Source organism: Cyphomyrmex costatus, unplaced genomic scaffold, assembly GCF_001594065.2.
Source record: "Cyphomyrmex costatus isolate MS0001 unplaced genomic scaffold, Ccosl1.0 scaffold474, whole genome shotgun sequence".
NCBI classification, from domain to species: domain Eukaryota; kingdom Metazoa; phylum Arthropoda; class Insecta; order Hymenoptera; family Formicidae; genus Cyphomyrmex; species Cyphomyrmex costatus.
Genome location: NW_017279009.1, coordinates 260425 through 277235, shown reverse-complemented (window position 1 = coordinate 277235; position 16811 = coordinate 260425). Strand labels below are relative to the sequence as shown.

General features: G+C 40.3%; 2 protein-coding genes across 2 annotated transcripts; one reads left to right on the top strand and one right to left on the bottom strand.

Moving 5' to 3' along the window:
* The first annotated feature begins 169 nt into the window (after nt 1-169).
* Nucleotides 170-13870, top strand: LOC108778061 (NACHT domain- and WD repeat-containing protein 1). Its single transcript, XM_018545133.1, has 16 exons — nt 170-295; nt 3909-5187; nt 6099-6178; nt 6263-6385; nt 7159-7301; nt 7401-7561; nt 8271-8675; nt 9035-9792; nt 9886-10422; nt 10506-10746; nt 10873-11531; nt 11655-11961; nt 12064-12289; nt 12457-13169; nt 13284-13553; nt 13672-13870. Exons 2-16 carry the CDS (start codon nt 5079-5081, stop codon nt 13683-13685), a joined length of 4746 nt encoding a protein of 1581 aa, XP_018400635.1. The 5' UTR covers nt 170-295; nt 3909-5078; the 3' UTR covers nt 13686-13870.
* Nucleotides 13871-13964: 94 nt separating this feature from the next.
* LOC108778001 (bifunctional 3'-phosphoadenosine 5'-phosphosulfate synthase) lies at nt 13965-16480 on the bottom strand. Its single transcript, XM_018545046.1, has 7 exons — nt 16430-16480; nt 16140-16316; nt 15416-16048; nt 14917-15351; nt 14633-14836; nt 14227-14509; nt 13965-14094 (listed from the first exon to the last, which is right to left on the bottom strand). Exons 1-7 carry the CDS (start codon nt 16478-16480, stop codon nt 13979-13981), a joined length of 1899 nt encoding a protein of 632 aa, XP_018400548.1. The 3' UTR covers nt 13965-13978.
* Between the last annotated feature and the right edge of the window lie 331 nt (nt 16481-16811).

Genomic DNA, 16811 nt, shown 5'->3' with positions numbered 1-16811 from the left:
TATATATATATATATATGTATAGAAAGTACTAGATATTATAATGCAAATCTGTATCGTTACGTAGATAACATCGACGTATCATAACTACCCCTACCCCGGCTCAGCAATATCGGCGTCGGCGTCAGCGTCGGCGTCGTCGTTGCCGACGTCGACGTCGACGTTGGAGGCGACGGCGTCGGCGCTGGGCGTTCGGCGCTCCGGAGGCGTCGGCCGCTTGACTGTGTTATCAGTAGTGGTGCCGTCGTCCGCGTGAGCAGGTGAAGGCCTTCGTCGTAATAACTGCTCGACGACCTGGTAAGCCTTGTTTTGACTGGATCCCCTCCCCTTTTTTTTGAGTCCCGCATCGACCGGGCCGACGGCGCGAGATCCGCACCGCGATTTTTCCATCCCTTCTCCGTGGTATCCACCACGGGTCGCGGACAGCCTCTCTCTCTTTCTCGTTGACGGTCGATCGTGGCTGATAAAACGTAGAATGGAATTTTCACCGAGATTCAAATAGAAACGTCAGTAGTAGGGGAAAAAGGAAAGGGAAGAGAAAAATAGACTTTCGGTGCGTGACGTCTTGTGTTTAATAAATTCGTATTTCGAGGAATGTTATTGTATTCCCGATTTAACGTGCGTCGTTTGCTGATAATCGCGAAACGACTCGTTTTATCGGCTGGAGTAAATCCGAGTGACTTTCTCGTTTACGATCCTGATTGTACAGCAGACGTATAAATTAATTCAGCGAAAGATGGAGGCAATTACTGTACACGCAAAGTGGTCCAAACAATAAGAGACGCAAATATTCGCAAATTATTGAAAGATTTAAATATCATTTGTCTATACACCTCTTACGAATCTTTCATCGAATTTTTTTTTCCATTAAACATGACGAGTTAAAATTAGATACCTTTATTATTAAAAAAAAAAGAAAAAATTAATTACAAATCAGTGGCATTTGCCGAGAAATTCTATACCACGGTTCAAGTATCCAATGTAAAACTTTGTAAACAAATACGCGACAGCCTGAGCGTTGGCGGAAGGTTAATTGACCAGCTCCGAGTAGGACTATATTTAACAACAATCCTCCAGGAGATGGGTATATTAGTTTATTTTTATTGTCTTATCGTAGCATCCCGCGGACACTCTTCTCTCTATTTTCGTCATAACGATATCATGGTCGTTTTCAGTTCAATTAGTACTCCTGTGAAAGCCCCGGGTCCTTACATTGGTTTAAGGGTGTTGAAATCTTTTTCCGAAACCATCGGGGCATTCTACGTCTCCGCAGGACTCACGTGTTCCGGTGTCCGGTGAAATAAATGGATTTCTCTCTCGACATGCTGTTTCGCACGGTTGACCTAATGACGACGCGATAATTGTACTCGACATACTCGGCGGCGTAAAGCTTGTTTACCGTGCCCGTCGAGTGCCCGGAACGGCAAACATTTGCGAATGTATACACGCGGTTCTCCACTTTCTCGCTGTACCCAGCTGGAAGATTCGCGAGAAAAAGAAGAAAAAGTACAAAAGATGCGATACGATCTTAAAGTCGTTATTCACCCCTAAATCGCGACGTACAGTCGCAAGGAGAACAAGAAAGTAAAAAAATTTCATATTAACTATATGAATGAAATAAAAAGTTTACATGTGTATGAATTCAGTCAATAATCGCTCAATATGACGTAATTTGATTATTTTAATTTCCTTGACTTTCTTGGAGTGAGCCAAAGTTGTTTCCCCTTTTCCACGCTGTCGGAATCCATACCCACATAGTACACTTTATCTGAGTGATATCTCATTGTGAATGTTCTTAGGAGCGTTCTCCGGACATCTTTAGAAACCTCCTTGGAGGTCTATAATGTTGTACCGGGTATCGCACGCTGGGATCTCTCTTTCTCGCCTCCGAGGTAGAACACAGTCATAATTAAGTCGTAATAAGTGCTTTCCATTTAGTGACACAATGTCTATCTTACTCTCTGAGTGTCAAGAAAGATGGAATAGTATTTGTGTCACTAAATAGAAAGCACCCTACCAAGGAATAACACACCGACGAGTAAAGAGAAAGTCAAAATGACTTCGTTTTGACGTCATGAAAAGTAAACCGATAATTTTTGAAATTCAAATGAATTTTGACTGTTGATATAAAAACTTAAAATAAAGTCAACATTATTTTTGTTTCCGTGACGTTAAAATAAAAATCATTTTGATTTTCTCTTGATGTTTCTTGGATAAAAAAGTGAACTTAACAAAATAAGGTCAACGATGAGGAGAGAGGTTTTTATGATATGATATTATATGCTGTTATAATTAACTTCCGTGTTCTACTTGAACTAATCATCTCGGCGCGTCGAATCCCTGTTAATTAATTATTAACGCTCTTAATCTCGACCAACTATATATATCTACCTCCCAATCTAGATGACAATTCCGGGCTCAATTCGGTCGCAACTCAATAATATACCGGTCCTCGATTCCGACACGCGCGCCCAACCTACACACCGCGCGCGCCCTTATTGTTGGCACTGTTGCTTTCGTGCTCTTATCGCGCAATTGAATTCTATTATACCCGTGTTGATTCTGGAGTATCTCGATGAGTGCCGTCGACGGTTTGAGATACCCGATCCCGGCTCCAGAAAACAATAGCGACGGATGGCGACGTTTGCAGCCACGTGTTGGCTCGGGTCAAAAGTTCACGTCCCCGCGAGCCCTCGCATAGCGACACGACACACCGGTGCGTCTTGCATTTCGCGTTTCGAAATACGTTGTATATTTCGGACCGTCAAACGTTCCAGGGTCGCACGAGAATGGAAGAAAAAAGGAAAAGAGAAAAAGAGAGAGAGAGAGAGAGAGAGAGAGAGAGAGAGAGAGAGATCGATACGCATCAACGGTGAGATGCCACCTCGAAACATTTGTGCGTAAAAAGCGCGCGCGCGGCCCGAATTCGCGAGAGAAAACGCCCGATCGATTCCGGCGACTTTCCTCCGCGTGCTCGCACACGCGCTCGCGCGGAAGCAAGCCGGGGCTTTTGAGCCTTCCTCCATGATCGTTCTCGAGAGGGGTGGCACGACGCGGGCCGAGTCTTTCGTAGCTCTCCCTTTGCTCCGCCGCGTGAAGGATCTAAATGAATTAATGCGGGGATGACCCCTCGATGGACCAAATGGACGAAATGAATCCCAAACAGAACATAGTCGTGACTTCACGATACATTGAAATAAATCGTGACTAATCGAAAAGTGATCTAATGATAATTTTAAACTGTCCTGACGCCATTTTCATGTTACGGAATCGTAGCTTTTTTTTTCATCTGGAAAAGTGACGCAAATAGACACTATTCAAGAAACATCAAGTCAAGAGAGAGTCAAAATGATGATTTTTGGTTACAAAACTTAACTTTATATTGATATTAAATTTTTTTTATTTATATTTCTTTTTATATATATTTTTGAAGACGAATATATTATTTTACCCATGATACAAGAAGACCAGATGAACCAATTTCAAAAATACGCAGTCGTTTTCAAAGTAATGATGATTCAATATATAATAATGACGACAAGTAATGACCAATCAGAAATTGCGGCCTCAAATTTTATAAGCCAATATAAAGCTTTTAAAAATTTGTCTCAAATTATGTTCGGCTATCATTATGTGCAATGTTAACTTCTTTACATCATTATTCTATCTTTCTTGGCAGTCAATAAGTAGATAACAATGACAGAACGACACTTGTATCAACATCATTTGTGTCACCAAATGAAAAGCATCCTTCCTATATAAGTACACAATATTTTTAAAATATTACATGAATATTTATTTACCCTTTATAATATTCATATAGCATTTAAAAAATATTGTGCTATTTATATATAGCTTGTTCTGCTTCGAGACGACTCCAGATGAAGTTCGTATTTTCGTGTTTTTGCAGAGGGTCCTCGTCCGGCGTAAAATGGGAACGTAAGAGCGCGACATAACAGGGCCTTGAATACTCACCCTCAAGCCCGCCAACCCCACAATATACTTACCCTCTTCCCGCCGCCGCCATATCCGCCCACCACGGCTTAGTGGGCAACGACCAATGAGCACGCTCGGAACAAGTACAAACTGAGACTAAAGGGAGGGAAGGTGATTGAGATCGTGACAGATCGATCTATGTCACTTTGCGATCGATAGAGAATGACAAAATAGCGGGCATGCGTGGGCACCGCCTAATCGCGACTAACGGATCGATGTAACGCTCGCTGCGTTCCGCAGGCGAAGACAATCGTAATTTAGGTAGTTAATTGACTCAGAATTAAGACGTAAATAAATATATACATATATATATGTAAGAGATATATATACACACAGATATATATATATACATCCACAAAAGTATAGATCAAGAATTAAAGAAATCACAATCTCTATATGTTATTTGTTGAGAGCATCGATCATTAATTGTAATGTTATATATTGATTATTGATCGCCGGATCGATCAAATATACATATATATGTATATCGTGCAACACGAGTACCTTGAGCGGATAATAACCAAAGATCGGAGAGAATGTAAGGGATCCGAAATAAGTATTCCGGGTGTGCGCGCCGACTTCAAGATACAGACTCCAGAGCAAGCACATTCGGCACGATCCGATCTCAAGAGGTTTAAAATCCCGATATCAGAGGGTCCACGCGAATCCAAGCGCTCGAGAGAGCTGTACGAGATCCCGCACGTACAACGACGAGAAGGGATCGCTGGATGAGCTTGTAATCCAAACGTCCGAGAAAAGAAAGATTTTATGACTTTAAGGATTATAGAAAATTAAATTTAAAAAAAAAGGAAAAAATATATAATATACATATATATATACATATAAATGTGGTAGTGCCCTCGAGAAAAAGACTCCCTATGATAGCGAAGCCTGGCGATACCAAACGATATAAAACACATTGTGAGAAAAATATTTCCAATTGAAATAAAATGAAACAGTAATATTTCTCGAAAGTAGAATGTCTCACGTGATATACCATTGAACCTGTAGGGATTCGTTATTCGTTGCGATGATCGTTGCTTAACACCGTTTGCGAACTTGCGAAACATCTTGCCCTGCAAGCATGAATCTCGAAGTAGAGCTGATCGCAGGAGTCATCAAAGGCGGTCCACCCCCAGCTCATTTACCGGCGCCAAGGCTGATCAAGATATTCATTGCTGGCGAGAGGGATGGTAGGTTGAATAAATCTTGAAACGAATTTAGCTTTCAAGTGACCAACTCCCTAAAAAAAGAAAGAAGGAAAAAAGTTTATCTACAAAAATGTAATTACGACAAAAATAATATTAATTTAAAAAAATTAATATCATTTATCGTAATTACATTATTTTTGTAGATAAACTTTTTTTATAATCATTAATGAGAGAAACATAAATAATATATTGTTATTATATTTGTAAATAATAATTAATAACACTTAATGTATTTACATGAGAGAGATAGTATTTTATTTATCAAAATTGTTATACATTTTACTGAATATATTTTATGAATAATTTGCATTTTCGAATAAAAAAAATCATAAAGTTCTTTATGTTAGTTAAAAATTATTTTTACACTCAAAAGGAGGACAATTCATAATCGTGTCTTTAATTTGGAACAAAATTTGGGACGTGTCATAAAGTGGGACAAAGAGTTAAAATTTAGAACTGTTGGTCATTTTAATATAGCTTCAATGGACGAGACGTTCGTTTTTTTTTTGTTAAATATTAGCGACTAGAATCTGGAGGATGGCATAAATTAAAAGTCAATCAAGGATTCCCGATAATCGAAATAATTAAGTAATTGTAGTCAAGAGAAGTTTAGACGTTGTAACATTTTGAATATTATGTTGACAGTTCGTAATTAAATTCGTAATTAAATCTTATTATGATGCAATTCTCCTTAACTATAATTAATTTATTATCTAGAGGATAACATATGTATTTTTGTTATATATTGCATGTATTAAGCAAAATCCAATCTCGGTAATGTCACATGCATGTGAGGCAACACGTAGGCGTAGAGAGATCGCGCAGAGATAGATAGAGACGGAGAGTTTCTATTAACGTAAAATCGAATTTATATTCGGCAATTTTCCGGTTAGACTTCCCGGAGGAGCGCAAACAGCTGTTGGAGGTGGTCGGTCCGGAGTTGCAATCAATTTACGATGATATGGGAATCGAGGTCAGCGCAGAGCAATTTCAATTACTTTGACGTTCAAATCCGCTCGTCAAAATTATTCGCGAAAGTGTACTTTGCCCTGCACAGGTACTCCTGGTGGACATGCAATATGGGGCCGGCGATGACCCGGACGTCGATCCGCATCTGGCGGAATACTTCCTGGAGGAAATAAGCGCGTCCCACCGTCACTCCAGGGGATGTTTTCTCCTGGTAAGAAATGTATAGAGTTGTCTCAGTAAATTGACAGCACATTTTTCTTTTATTACCGCGTAGAATTAAGAATTGTACGGTTTGGTACGTATATAGTACAGCTTAATAGTTGATACCGTAAAGCCTTCTAACGAGAGTACTCTACGGTCGTCACGATTATATCGTCGTGTCACGTGCTTTATTTTATGCGTATTTTACTCTCGCCATTCTCGTCGCATTGACATCATTCTTTACTTACCTCCTTCTACACACAGAAAAATATCATTCTGTTGCGAAGAAAACTAATTATCCAATTTACTTTCTTTCCTTTAAGTAGCAGTTATCTTTAACAAAGAATATTTTCTTGTTAACGATCTTAAAGTATACTTATTAAAAATGTTAGAAACGCTCATTATGCACTTAAAACGAGAATTTATTTTCTTTTGAAGAATATTATAAAATTAATCGAAAAAGCGACTTTATATATAATAAACAACGCATATTTGTTTTAGTTTAATAATTTTGATTGAACTTACTAGAATTAGTATTAAACTTACTAAAATTTAGAATATACATATTTTAAATAAATTTAATATCTGTGACGAGCTTATATGATATATAGATTTATGAATATATGAACTTTTGAAATATACTTGGATCAATTATTACTTACGTATAGTGTGTATTTTTCTGTGTCATCTGTATGTGTGTATACACACATGTACATATACACTTCCAGTACATGCTTGAAATGCAGAGGAGTGACTCGGTTCTCCATTTGTTATCCTTTTCAGCTGTTGACGGGAACAAATTATACCGTAGGGTGGGTACCAACGGAATTGAAAGAAGCTACCTACCGAACACTTCTCGCGCACTGCGCTCTTCTTAAAGATCATTACGAGCACAATGGGCACTCTTATGTTTTGAATGCAAATAGGTAACGCTGATGTCTAGAATTTCTCCTAATTTCTTCTATCTTCGCCTCCTCTGTCTATTTCTTTTTTTTGGAATCATTCCAATTGTTACATGTAAACAGCGTGCAAACTGCTCAACGAGAATGGCAAAAGGATCGAGAGCCAAAGTTGCGCCAGGCATTAAAGACTGCTGTGGAACGAGCGATTGTAGAGCATTCGGAGAACCAGGATTTGAAATACATCTTAAAGAGCACGGCGGAACGGCAACTGGAACACGGCCTAAGTGAGTAGCAAAGTTTTGCCGATACATGATATATCACTCAAGCCTCTCTGGTATTCTCTAACATATCATACCCTAAGTACGTCATATTTTTACAAGATTGTAAATAAATGACCGAACACGTCGATCGCCCATTCTGCCGTTGTCAATATTTGATCAGCTCTCGTGCGATGGCATGCCAATGGCTCGTCGCGTTTCACGACTAAAATTGTGGACTTATCGAGCTTTCTCTTCCAAAAATAGGAGATCCTGACCTTCTAGGTCAAGTATCGTCGTACACCGTTTAAATTATTCTGCGTCAAACGACTATTCGCGAAGGAGAGTCGCATACTCGATCATTGCGTTTTATATTATATATTATATAAGATACTTTTACGTAGAGGCTGGAAATTGAACCACTTTGTACCAAGTTTAGTGCCGCGCTAATTCGTTTTCCAGCTTGAAAATTTAATTGGTGCTCGCTATTTTTAGTCACTCCCGTTGGCTAAGATTTATTATAAATCTTTTACTACGCGCGCGCGCCGCATATAGCAATTAAAATCTCGGAATGAGAAATATTTTTTGTCTTCGAATTTTCTCAATCGTAATAAAAGCGTTCTAAAACGAGCTTCAAAGACCTTTTCATTACTATGCAGACGTAAGTACTGCGAGGCACATGTAAGAAGCAGTAATAATTCATCCAATGGTATAATCGTTGGAACGTTCTTATCAGATCTAGACCAGCAAGGCTTGGGAATAATGGCTGTGATTCGCGAATGGACGAGCAACGAAGCCCCAAGGTGCGCGGCTGCCGCCGAGGTGCTGAAGACCCGCATCCAGACTATCTTGCCCCAGGAAAATGTCCTGCGTTTTGACGTGGAGTACCGTAATGGCGGTATCGATTCCGACTGCGAAGCTCATGATGAATATCTTGCGAAATTTCGGGAACTGATATTGGATAGGCTTCAGCAGCTAGTGAACGCGTCTGTCGAAGCTGATCCGGAAATTAAAAGTCGCAAGAAAATGGTTCAGGAGGTCTACGCTGAGAGTATGGCGCATTTTGCTCTTCTTCGAGAATTGCCGTTGGCCGACGAGAGCGTCGAAGCCGTGGAGCGAGTTAAACGACTTATTCTTGCAGGTATTTTTTTTTTATAGGATACAACAACATAAGAACATGTTATACAATTAGATTCTACATAAATTTTTATCAAAGATAATAACGCGTTTTGATTGTAAATACCACTTGAAGCAATTGTTCTTAAATGACAATTACGTGTACACATGTAAATTTTAAGACAATGATGACTAGTATTCAGCAGTTTTACAACTATTGTAAAATTTTTTAATACAATTGGGGTCTTACCTTTCTTATTATCAAATCGAAATGTACAGATTAATCATATTAAAGAATTTTATAAAGCTGTTTTTTTTGCTGAACGCCAATACAATTTAGCTACAGTATAAGTGTGATTGATACGTAACATGATTAATCTTCAGGCAAGGAGCATAAGCACGGACCGATTTTAATTTACGGGCCCAAATCCTCTGGAAAGTCCTCTATCCTTGCACGCGTCTATCAGGATTCGCCCGACTGGCTTTCGACGTCGACGCTTCGCGTCGTCCGATTATGTACCTCGACACCTCGATCCGCCTACAGTCTGGAGCTCCTCCGCATCCTCTGCCAGCACGTTGGCTTTCTTTGCGGAGATAACGACGGTAATTTACCCCGCGACGCTTCCTTCGACCCACTCTACCTCAACAATTGGTTCAGTCTCATCATACGCCGCTTAGAGGAACATCCCCTTCCGGACCAATTAATTATTCTCCTCGACGACCTTCATCGCTTTCATCCGCTCGAATGCGATATCGTCGCTGCCTTGTCCTGGTTACCGCTCACTCTTCCTCCGGGTGTTCATTTTGTTGTCACTTCCGCTCTTCCGCCCGAGGGAATGCGCCTCACGCCACTTCAAAAGGATCGTCTACGTAGCCCCGATATTCTTGTTGATCTATCCGGACATGTGTGTGCGACGCCGGGCGTCGACGCGGTTCTCCAACGCTTGGAGGATCTCGTCGGACTCGACGCAGCTAATCGAATTGCCTCGATTCTCGCTTGCACCGAGTATGGCTTATCAGAGACAGAAATCCTGGAATTAATTATGCCTACTGGAGGAGAAGGACCTTTGCTCTTGGAGGAGAGTCAATTTAACTTTGCAACCTGGTGCTTGATCAGGAGGACGTTCGCATCGTGGCTGAAAGTAAGAATATTAAATTCAACATGAGTTGTTTAAGGTTTTATATCACGCCATATACTTATTATTAAATTGTTATTTTACTAAATATTATTTCAGGTACGAGTGATGAGCGGTCGATTAATGTTTTCCTGGCGTGGCCAATGTCGTGAAGCCGCTCTCAGAAAGTATCTCTCCAATCAAGACGTTTCTCGCGGTTATCACGCGGAGTTGGCCAGTCTCTTCTTTTCCGAGGACGTCGATGATAATTCCGACAAATCGCCGGAGAATCCATCTTCTTCACCTCCTATCAAGGAAACACCGTTTCAAAGTGCGCCGCAAACGCAGATTGTCACATACACACTGCGACACGTTGAAGAAGCATGGCTACATCTTCTGCGCGCTTCTGACGTCGACAAATTGAAAAAACTCGCTGTTTGCGCGTTCGATTTTCTTCTTGCGAGTGCTCAGATGATTTCCGTGAGCTATTTACGATGTGTCCTCGAACATGCCAGACGATATCTCCTTGAACGCGATTTGGAACTCGTGTATTATGCTGTGAGAAAATCCAGCGATGTTCTTACGAGAGATCCACTTCAACTTGCTGCGCAGCTTATCTGTTGGCTAAGGCCGGTTGCCGAAGACGGAGGTGACCTTGTGAGTAGTTTTATTTTTTATTCTAATAAAACGAACTATTAATTACTAAATAGAAAAGACTTATACTCAATCTCTTCATCAAGGTCAGCAGAATGGTCATGGCGGCGATGGCTTGGTGCGACGGTTATACTGCGCCTTTGCTCGTGCCCTTGAACGGATGGCTACAACCGCCTCTGCCATTGCAGATCCGGGCGATTACGTGTCCTCAGGGAGTTAAGTTAATCGAAGCGGCACCATCTGGTCAACATGTAGTCATTGTGCCACCGCAGGGAGATGCTCAATTATGGCATGTAATGTCCGGTCAGCTTGTTCATACATTCAAAGGTAAAATGAAAAAAGTATAATTTAGCGCGAATTGATACTAATTATTGGTAATATCTTTTTTTTCTGTCGCAAATTTTTCAAATACGTTTTCATCAATGATTAATAAATCTTTTTTACTCGTATCAGGGCACTCCAGTCCAATTTCATGTTTAGCCGTTACCCATCAATCGCAATATCTGCTGACCGGTTCCGAAGACACTTCTATTATTGTTTGGGACATGAAGGATCTTGTAATGAAACGCCGGATCTGCGAGCATATCGCACCGGTCCTCACTTTAACTCCGGCACTCAACAACTCTGTTATCGTAAGCGGTGGCGAGGATTCCAGAATTATTGCTACGAGTTTACTCACTGGCGAAGTTCTGATGAAGGTTGATCATCATCGAGGTCCTGTCACTACTATTCGAGTTGATTCCGCTGGAGAAGTCTTGGTTTCTGGTTCAGTCGACGGAACTGTGTGTCTTTGGTCTTTGGAAAGCTTTAGTCTTCTCAACAGTATTACTCTTCCTTCTCCAGTGATCATGCTAGACGTGTCTGCAGATTCAGTTTTTCTTCTAGCCGCTTGCGAAGATCAAAAGCTTTATCTGAGGTCGTTGGCAACTGGTACGGAAATCCACACACTCAGGGGACATCAAGGTCCAGTTAAAAGTCTCTGTTTGGCAAAAGATTGTAGAAGAGCTATCGCTGGTGGTGTCGAAGGCAGAGTATCGGTATTTGATATGCACAGTGGAAAGTTGATTAGGACTTTGCCTGCTAATCCATCAGCAACAGTTACTTCGGTTAAGGTGATTAAAAATAAAATTATAGTACATTATTTTTCTCTCATTTGTTTTTATTTTAATTGAATACGTTCTTCTTGCATGACTGTTTAAATCATACTATTATATTACCACTTTTATTTTTTGCAGGTAACTGAAAAAGATGATTTTCTAATAACCGGTGGAGGAGGTCGCGTGACTTACTGGAGCTTTCGCGGTGAAGAACCACCACCAAAACCGCAAAAACCTGGAAAACAGGATACTTTGCAACCTCATACCGCACCGATATCGTGCTTGGATATTTCCAGGGATGGCGCTATGGCGGTTACTGGTGGTGTCGATTCTTTAGTCAATTTATGGCAGCTCAACACTCACGAATTATTATCCACTTTAGAGGGACATATCGCTAGCATTACTTGTATTGCATTTTCCGCATCAGAACTCTTTGTCGCATCTGGTACAGGCTTTTATATTATAAATTTTTTTTGCCAATTATAGCCTTTTTGCTATTAACGTATTTAAATTAAGTGGAGATATAAAATGTGCGTAAACTCTTTAGGATCCGAGGACAAGACAGTACGTGTCTGGGGTTTAACTTTAGGACTTGTCGTGGCTACGTTCAGGCATCAAGCACCAGTAACTGCTGTTACTGCTATGCTAGATGGAAGAAGAGTGGTCAGTTCAGACCGTGCTGGCTCTATCAGGGTCTGGGCAGCAGATACTGGTACATTGATTCAGTCTGTTTGCGGACCTGGACGATGTTTCGCTGTTGCGTCTGATATGAGGTAAGAGAATGAGATTTGTGTGACTGTACATAAACTTCTCTGTGCTAAATATTCTTTGTCCGGTTCTTCTACTCAACTCCTTACGTTTCTATCTTTAAACTTTGATCGCGATATTTCAAGACCCATTTGTACTAATACCTCTCAGTTGAACCAATCCATCACTCCAGATACGCGGTATGTGGATCTGGTGACAATCAGGTGCGCATAATCAGTCTGGGCGCCGGTCCTGAAGAGAAACATCAGGTGTCGCACTCGCAAGATATCACATGCCTGGTAGCAACGCCGGATTCTCAATACCTGATCACTGGTTCACGCGATATGAGCTTGAAAGTTTGGCAACTAGCCGGTGGCAAACTCTCCCAGGTGTTGGTCGGTCATACCGACCATGTGACTTGCGTAGCAGTCGCGGTACTCGACAAGTCTATAGTAGTATCTGGCTCCAGGGATGCCAATTTGATAGTCTGGGATATCAACACTGGTGCCGATTTGCATACTCTCGTAGGTCATTTGGGCTATGTGACCTGCGTGCGTCTCTCCGGTGACGGCACTTTGGCCGTTTCCGGAAGCGAGGATAAGAGCCTCATCGTCTGGGATACTAAAAAGGGTACCCCTCTCAGTTCCATTATGCTACACGTACCGGTTTTAGGAGTCGAAATGTCTACCGATTGCTCCAGAATGGCAGTACATTTATTGGAGCATAAATGCATGCCTATTTTATGTCTGCATAATACTCCAGCGCAATACGTCAAATTGCCACCGTACGTGGCCCCGCGGGATTTGAGACCACCAGGACCGAAACGACCAGCCAAAAGGTTGCTGAAGAAAGAGGTGTCTTTAGACACTTACACCTGGCAGCGAAAGTATGGGCATCTTACATCAGGTTATTACTTTTATATATTTCTAATATCGTTCGGAGATTGTTATCAATTCTCCTTAAGCATATTTATGAAAAAATAAGGATTTAACTTGATATGCTTTGCATTTATTTTCGTAGGTATCATAGTTTCAAGTATCGAGGAACGATTGAAACGTCGTTTTAGTGTGAGCGCATCAATGGAAGAGATCAGCCAAGCTGGTTTAGCCGGTTCTCAATCTGGCCTAGGTCCTGAACAGGCCGCTTTAGCACAATCTCAACATTTTGATCAACTAGAGGCACTTTGGAACAAACAGTCACCACCGCCAAGACCACGTGGCCTAGTCCGGACATTAACGAAACAAAGTTCACTTCAAGCTACCCGAATATCCGACTCTGAAGAAGAAGAAGGTAAATACGATATCTTTTATTTATACATAATTTGTTTGAGCAAAGATTTACTTTTTATGATAAGACGTATAAAGATAAGGAAAAGAATATGTATATATAGTAAGATATTGTATTGCAGATATACCGGATTAAATGGCAAAATATTTTCTATCGACAACCTTCGGTTGATTGTCGAATATATTTAAGTTACAAAATGTCCTTCCGTGTCATTCGATGCAATAAATAAAGATATACCAGAGGTAATAGACTAGAACAAAATGTAAGATTTGTTCCATTACTTTTGTATTAAATAGTTTACCTGTATTTTATTTTATTATCTGCCCATTATATATTAATTCAATATTTTATACAATATTAACATTATTATATAATACACAACATCATATAATATCAACATAATAAGTTATACCAAACATAAATACTATTTATTTATTCGTTTCTTGACTGTATGTGTGTGTAGTTTGATAATATTTTGCGATAATTCTCCATGCTTTTGGTGCCATAAAACCTTCGGGAGGATCTTCACCATTTTTTGCCAAATCTAATGTAAAAAGAAATACAAAAAATAAAAATATCTTTATAAATCTTGTAAAAATAAGCCACAAATATACAATAATATAAAATTATTTAAATTATAAATAAAAAAATTATAATATATAGAATAAAAATTTACTGCGCATTTTGGTGCCAGAAATAAAAACGAAGTCTTGTTGCCGTTCAGCTTCGAAGAAAGACATTTTCTTCGTTTTAGTATCGTAAGCAGCTACTTTAAAAGGAATAATTTCGAGACTTTGTAAACCTGGTGCCATTGAAAGGACACGTGCACCATGAGTGGCATCGTAAAGATTGCCGTCTGGTGTGACGGATTTATCAGGATGAGGAATGCCAGCGGGATCACGTCCGACAATGTAAAAATTTGCTCCTGCGATCATGCGAGCTTTGGCATGCCATTGCACCTAAATAATGTAAATCACGATAAGTGGCTGAACATTTTTTTCAATTGATCATTAATGATTTTTACATATTTCAGGTATTGCGCATTATATATTGTTCAAAACGTTAGGAAAAAATATACTGACTTCTGAGGGACCGGCGTAACACATAGGGCTAGGAAAAATAGCGAGAATAGTATCCTTATGTAAGACATTTTCTTCGAGGATAGCCTGATGTTGTTGTATCCTAACAGGTAGAGGAACATCGTCGTCTTTAGTCCATCCGCCTAAAGGATGAAGGAGAAGAACTGGTTTTTTGAAGCTATATTCTTCGAGACGTCGTCTAGTATCCTGATACAACGAGATGTAGAAATAACGAACGAGTATTGCTGTTTGCAAATACTTTGTTATTTCGTGAAATAAATATCAACCTGCATAAGTAACGCGTGTCCGTTGTGAACAGGATTTCGCAGTTGAAAAGCAAAAACCGCATCGGCGCCAATTTCCCTGCATTTAGTTCTGATCTCGTTAGGCGTCAGTCTGTAATGATCCAGCCCGTCATTCCATTTAATTCTTTCGAGCACTTCCAAATCCCCGCCGACCAACCAGTCGCCAGAGTCTCGGATTAATTTAACATAAGGATGCCTGGGATCATTTGTGCCGAATTGACGGCAGCAACGTTCTTCTTTGCGGTGGAGATAAAATTCCGGATTGCGTAAGACGGCGATGTCCTTGTCCTGATATCTAAGTACGAGCGCGGTCGCATCGAAACAGCGTTCTTTATCAGAGGTGCTCACAGCGAGAACAATAGGTATCGATTGGTTGATCGAAACGTCGTTCTCGTACAAGCAGTTAAAATGCAGCACCTATTAAAAATAACAATGCTTTTATACGTTTAATACAGCGGATTAAAAATGAACTGAAACTTACTTGAAGATATTCGTTTTCCCTCATAAATCCTTTCAAAGGCGCTGCCCATCCTTCAGCGAGAACTTGTAACCATTGCACATCTAATTTTCTGATTTCCAAAATTGGAAGAGCCTTTATTTCCTTCTGGACATCATTCAATCTATCCTCTTTTACGAATAATTCTAGAAAGGGCTCAAGTTCGCATATCTTTGGTATGATTTGTTTGCGTTGAAGAAAATTGATAACGATATCAGTGGATTGTTGAACAGTCGTGTTCTCTGTGTCGACAGTGAGATCAGGTTCGATAGGTACATCATAATTTTGATCGATACCGGTGAAACCCTTAATGATACCCTGACGTGCTTTCTTATAGAGGCCTTTGACGTCACGGGCCTCGCAGATCTGAAGGGATGCGTCGATGAATATCTCGAAGAAGGGCAGATTGGCGTTCTCGTGAATTTCTCGTGCCATTTTTCGGTCTGCCGCGAACGGCGAGACGAAGCTGCAGAGGGCAATGATGCCGGCGTCTGCGAAAAGTCTCGCGACCTCAGCAACGCGACGCACGTTCTCCTCGCGATCTTCTTTGCTGAAGCCAAGATTACGATTCAGACCTGTGCGCAAGTTGTCACCATCCAAGCTGTACGCGGGAATTCCCTGCTCCAGGAATGTCGAATAAAATACCGTGAAAGTGGAGCAACAAGTTATATATATATATAAGCGATTATACGCTGTAATAACGCGGTACCTGAGAAACGAGATATTCCTCAAGTTGAAAAGAGATAGAAGTCTTTCCGGCACCTGAAAGTCCCGTCATCCAAATTGTGCATCCACGAAATCCTCGAACGGAACCGATCGCTTGTCCCCGTTTCGTTCTGGATACATGATGCACTTGAGACAACACGTTGGTCGCTATCGCCTGCGCCTGCGATAAGTAATATATTTTCTATTAACGTTTTCATCAACTTCACCACTTCGTGGATATTTTTTTCGATATATATATATATATATATATGCATAAATTTTATTATATCTCACTTCTTTCGGAGAATTCGAAATCTCCAGAATCCGTCGTTCGAAGATACCCATTTTTCTGAAAACACTTTTTGTTTCTGTATACTTATTTAATCGCGCTTAATAGTTATGTAATAATTTATAATGTAACGACTTTTTTTAAATTTATTATTTTCGTATAACTGTATCGTTATCGGATTATATCGGGAGACACACGGTACATCTGAATCTCACGACGGATGACAGAAAACTGTTCTCGGTGTACGAAACCTAAGATGCTGCTAGAAGCGAGAAAGTTCGAAGAAAGTCACTTCGAAGTCACTTCCGGGAATCGAGAAGTCCAAACACTTATACAAAAGGTTGTTGTCGTGTAAATGCACGTAACTGTGTCATATATTGCATATTA

Excerpts from the sequence above, each read along its gene's own strand:
- LOC108778061 (XM_018545133.1), top strand. The coding sequence starts at position 5,079 with ATGAATCTCGAAGTAGAGCTGATCGCAGGAGTCATCAAAGGCGGTCCA. Across the intron at positions 6,179-6,262 it reads ACGATGATATGGGAATCGAG|GTACTCCTGGTGGACATGCA; the intron begins GTCAGCGCAGAG and ends TGCCCTGCACAG. Across the intron at positions 8,676-9,034 it reads TAAACGACTTATTCTTGCAG|GCAAGGAGCATAAGCACGGA; the intron begins GTATTTTTTTTT and ends ATTAATCTTCAG.
- LOC108778001 (XM_018545046.1), bottom strand. The coding sequence starts at position 16,480 with ATGGGTATCTTCGAACGACGGATTCTGGAGATTTCGAATTCTCCGAAA. Across the intron at positions 16,317-16,429 it reads TTTCGAATTCTCCGAAAGAA|GCGCAGGCGATAGCGACCAA; the intron begins GTGAGATATAAT and ends TACTTATCGCAG. Across the intron at positions 14,510-14,632 it reads GTTACGCCGGTCCCTCAGAA|GTGCAATGGCATGCCAAAGC; the intron begins GTCAGTATATTT and ends TACATTATTTAG.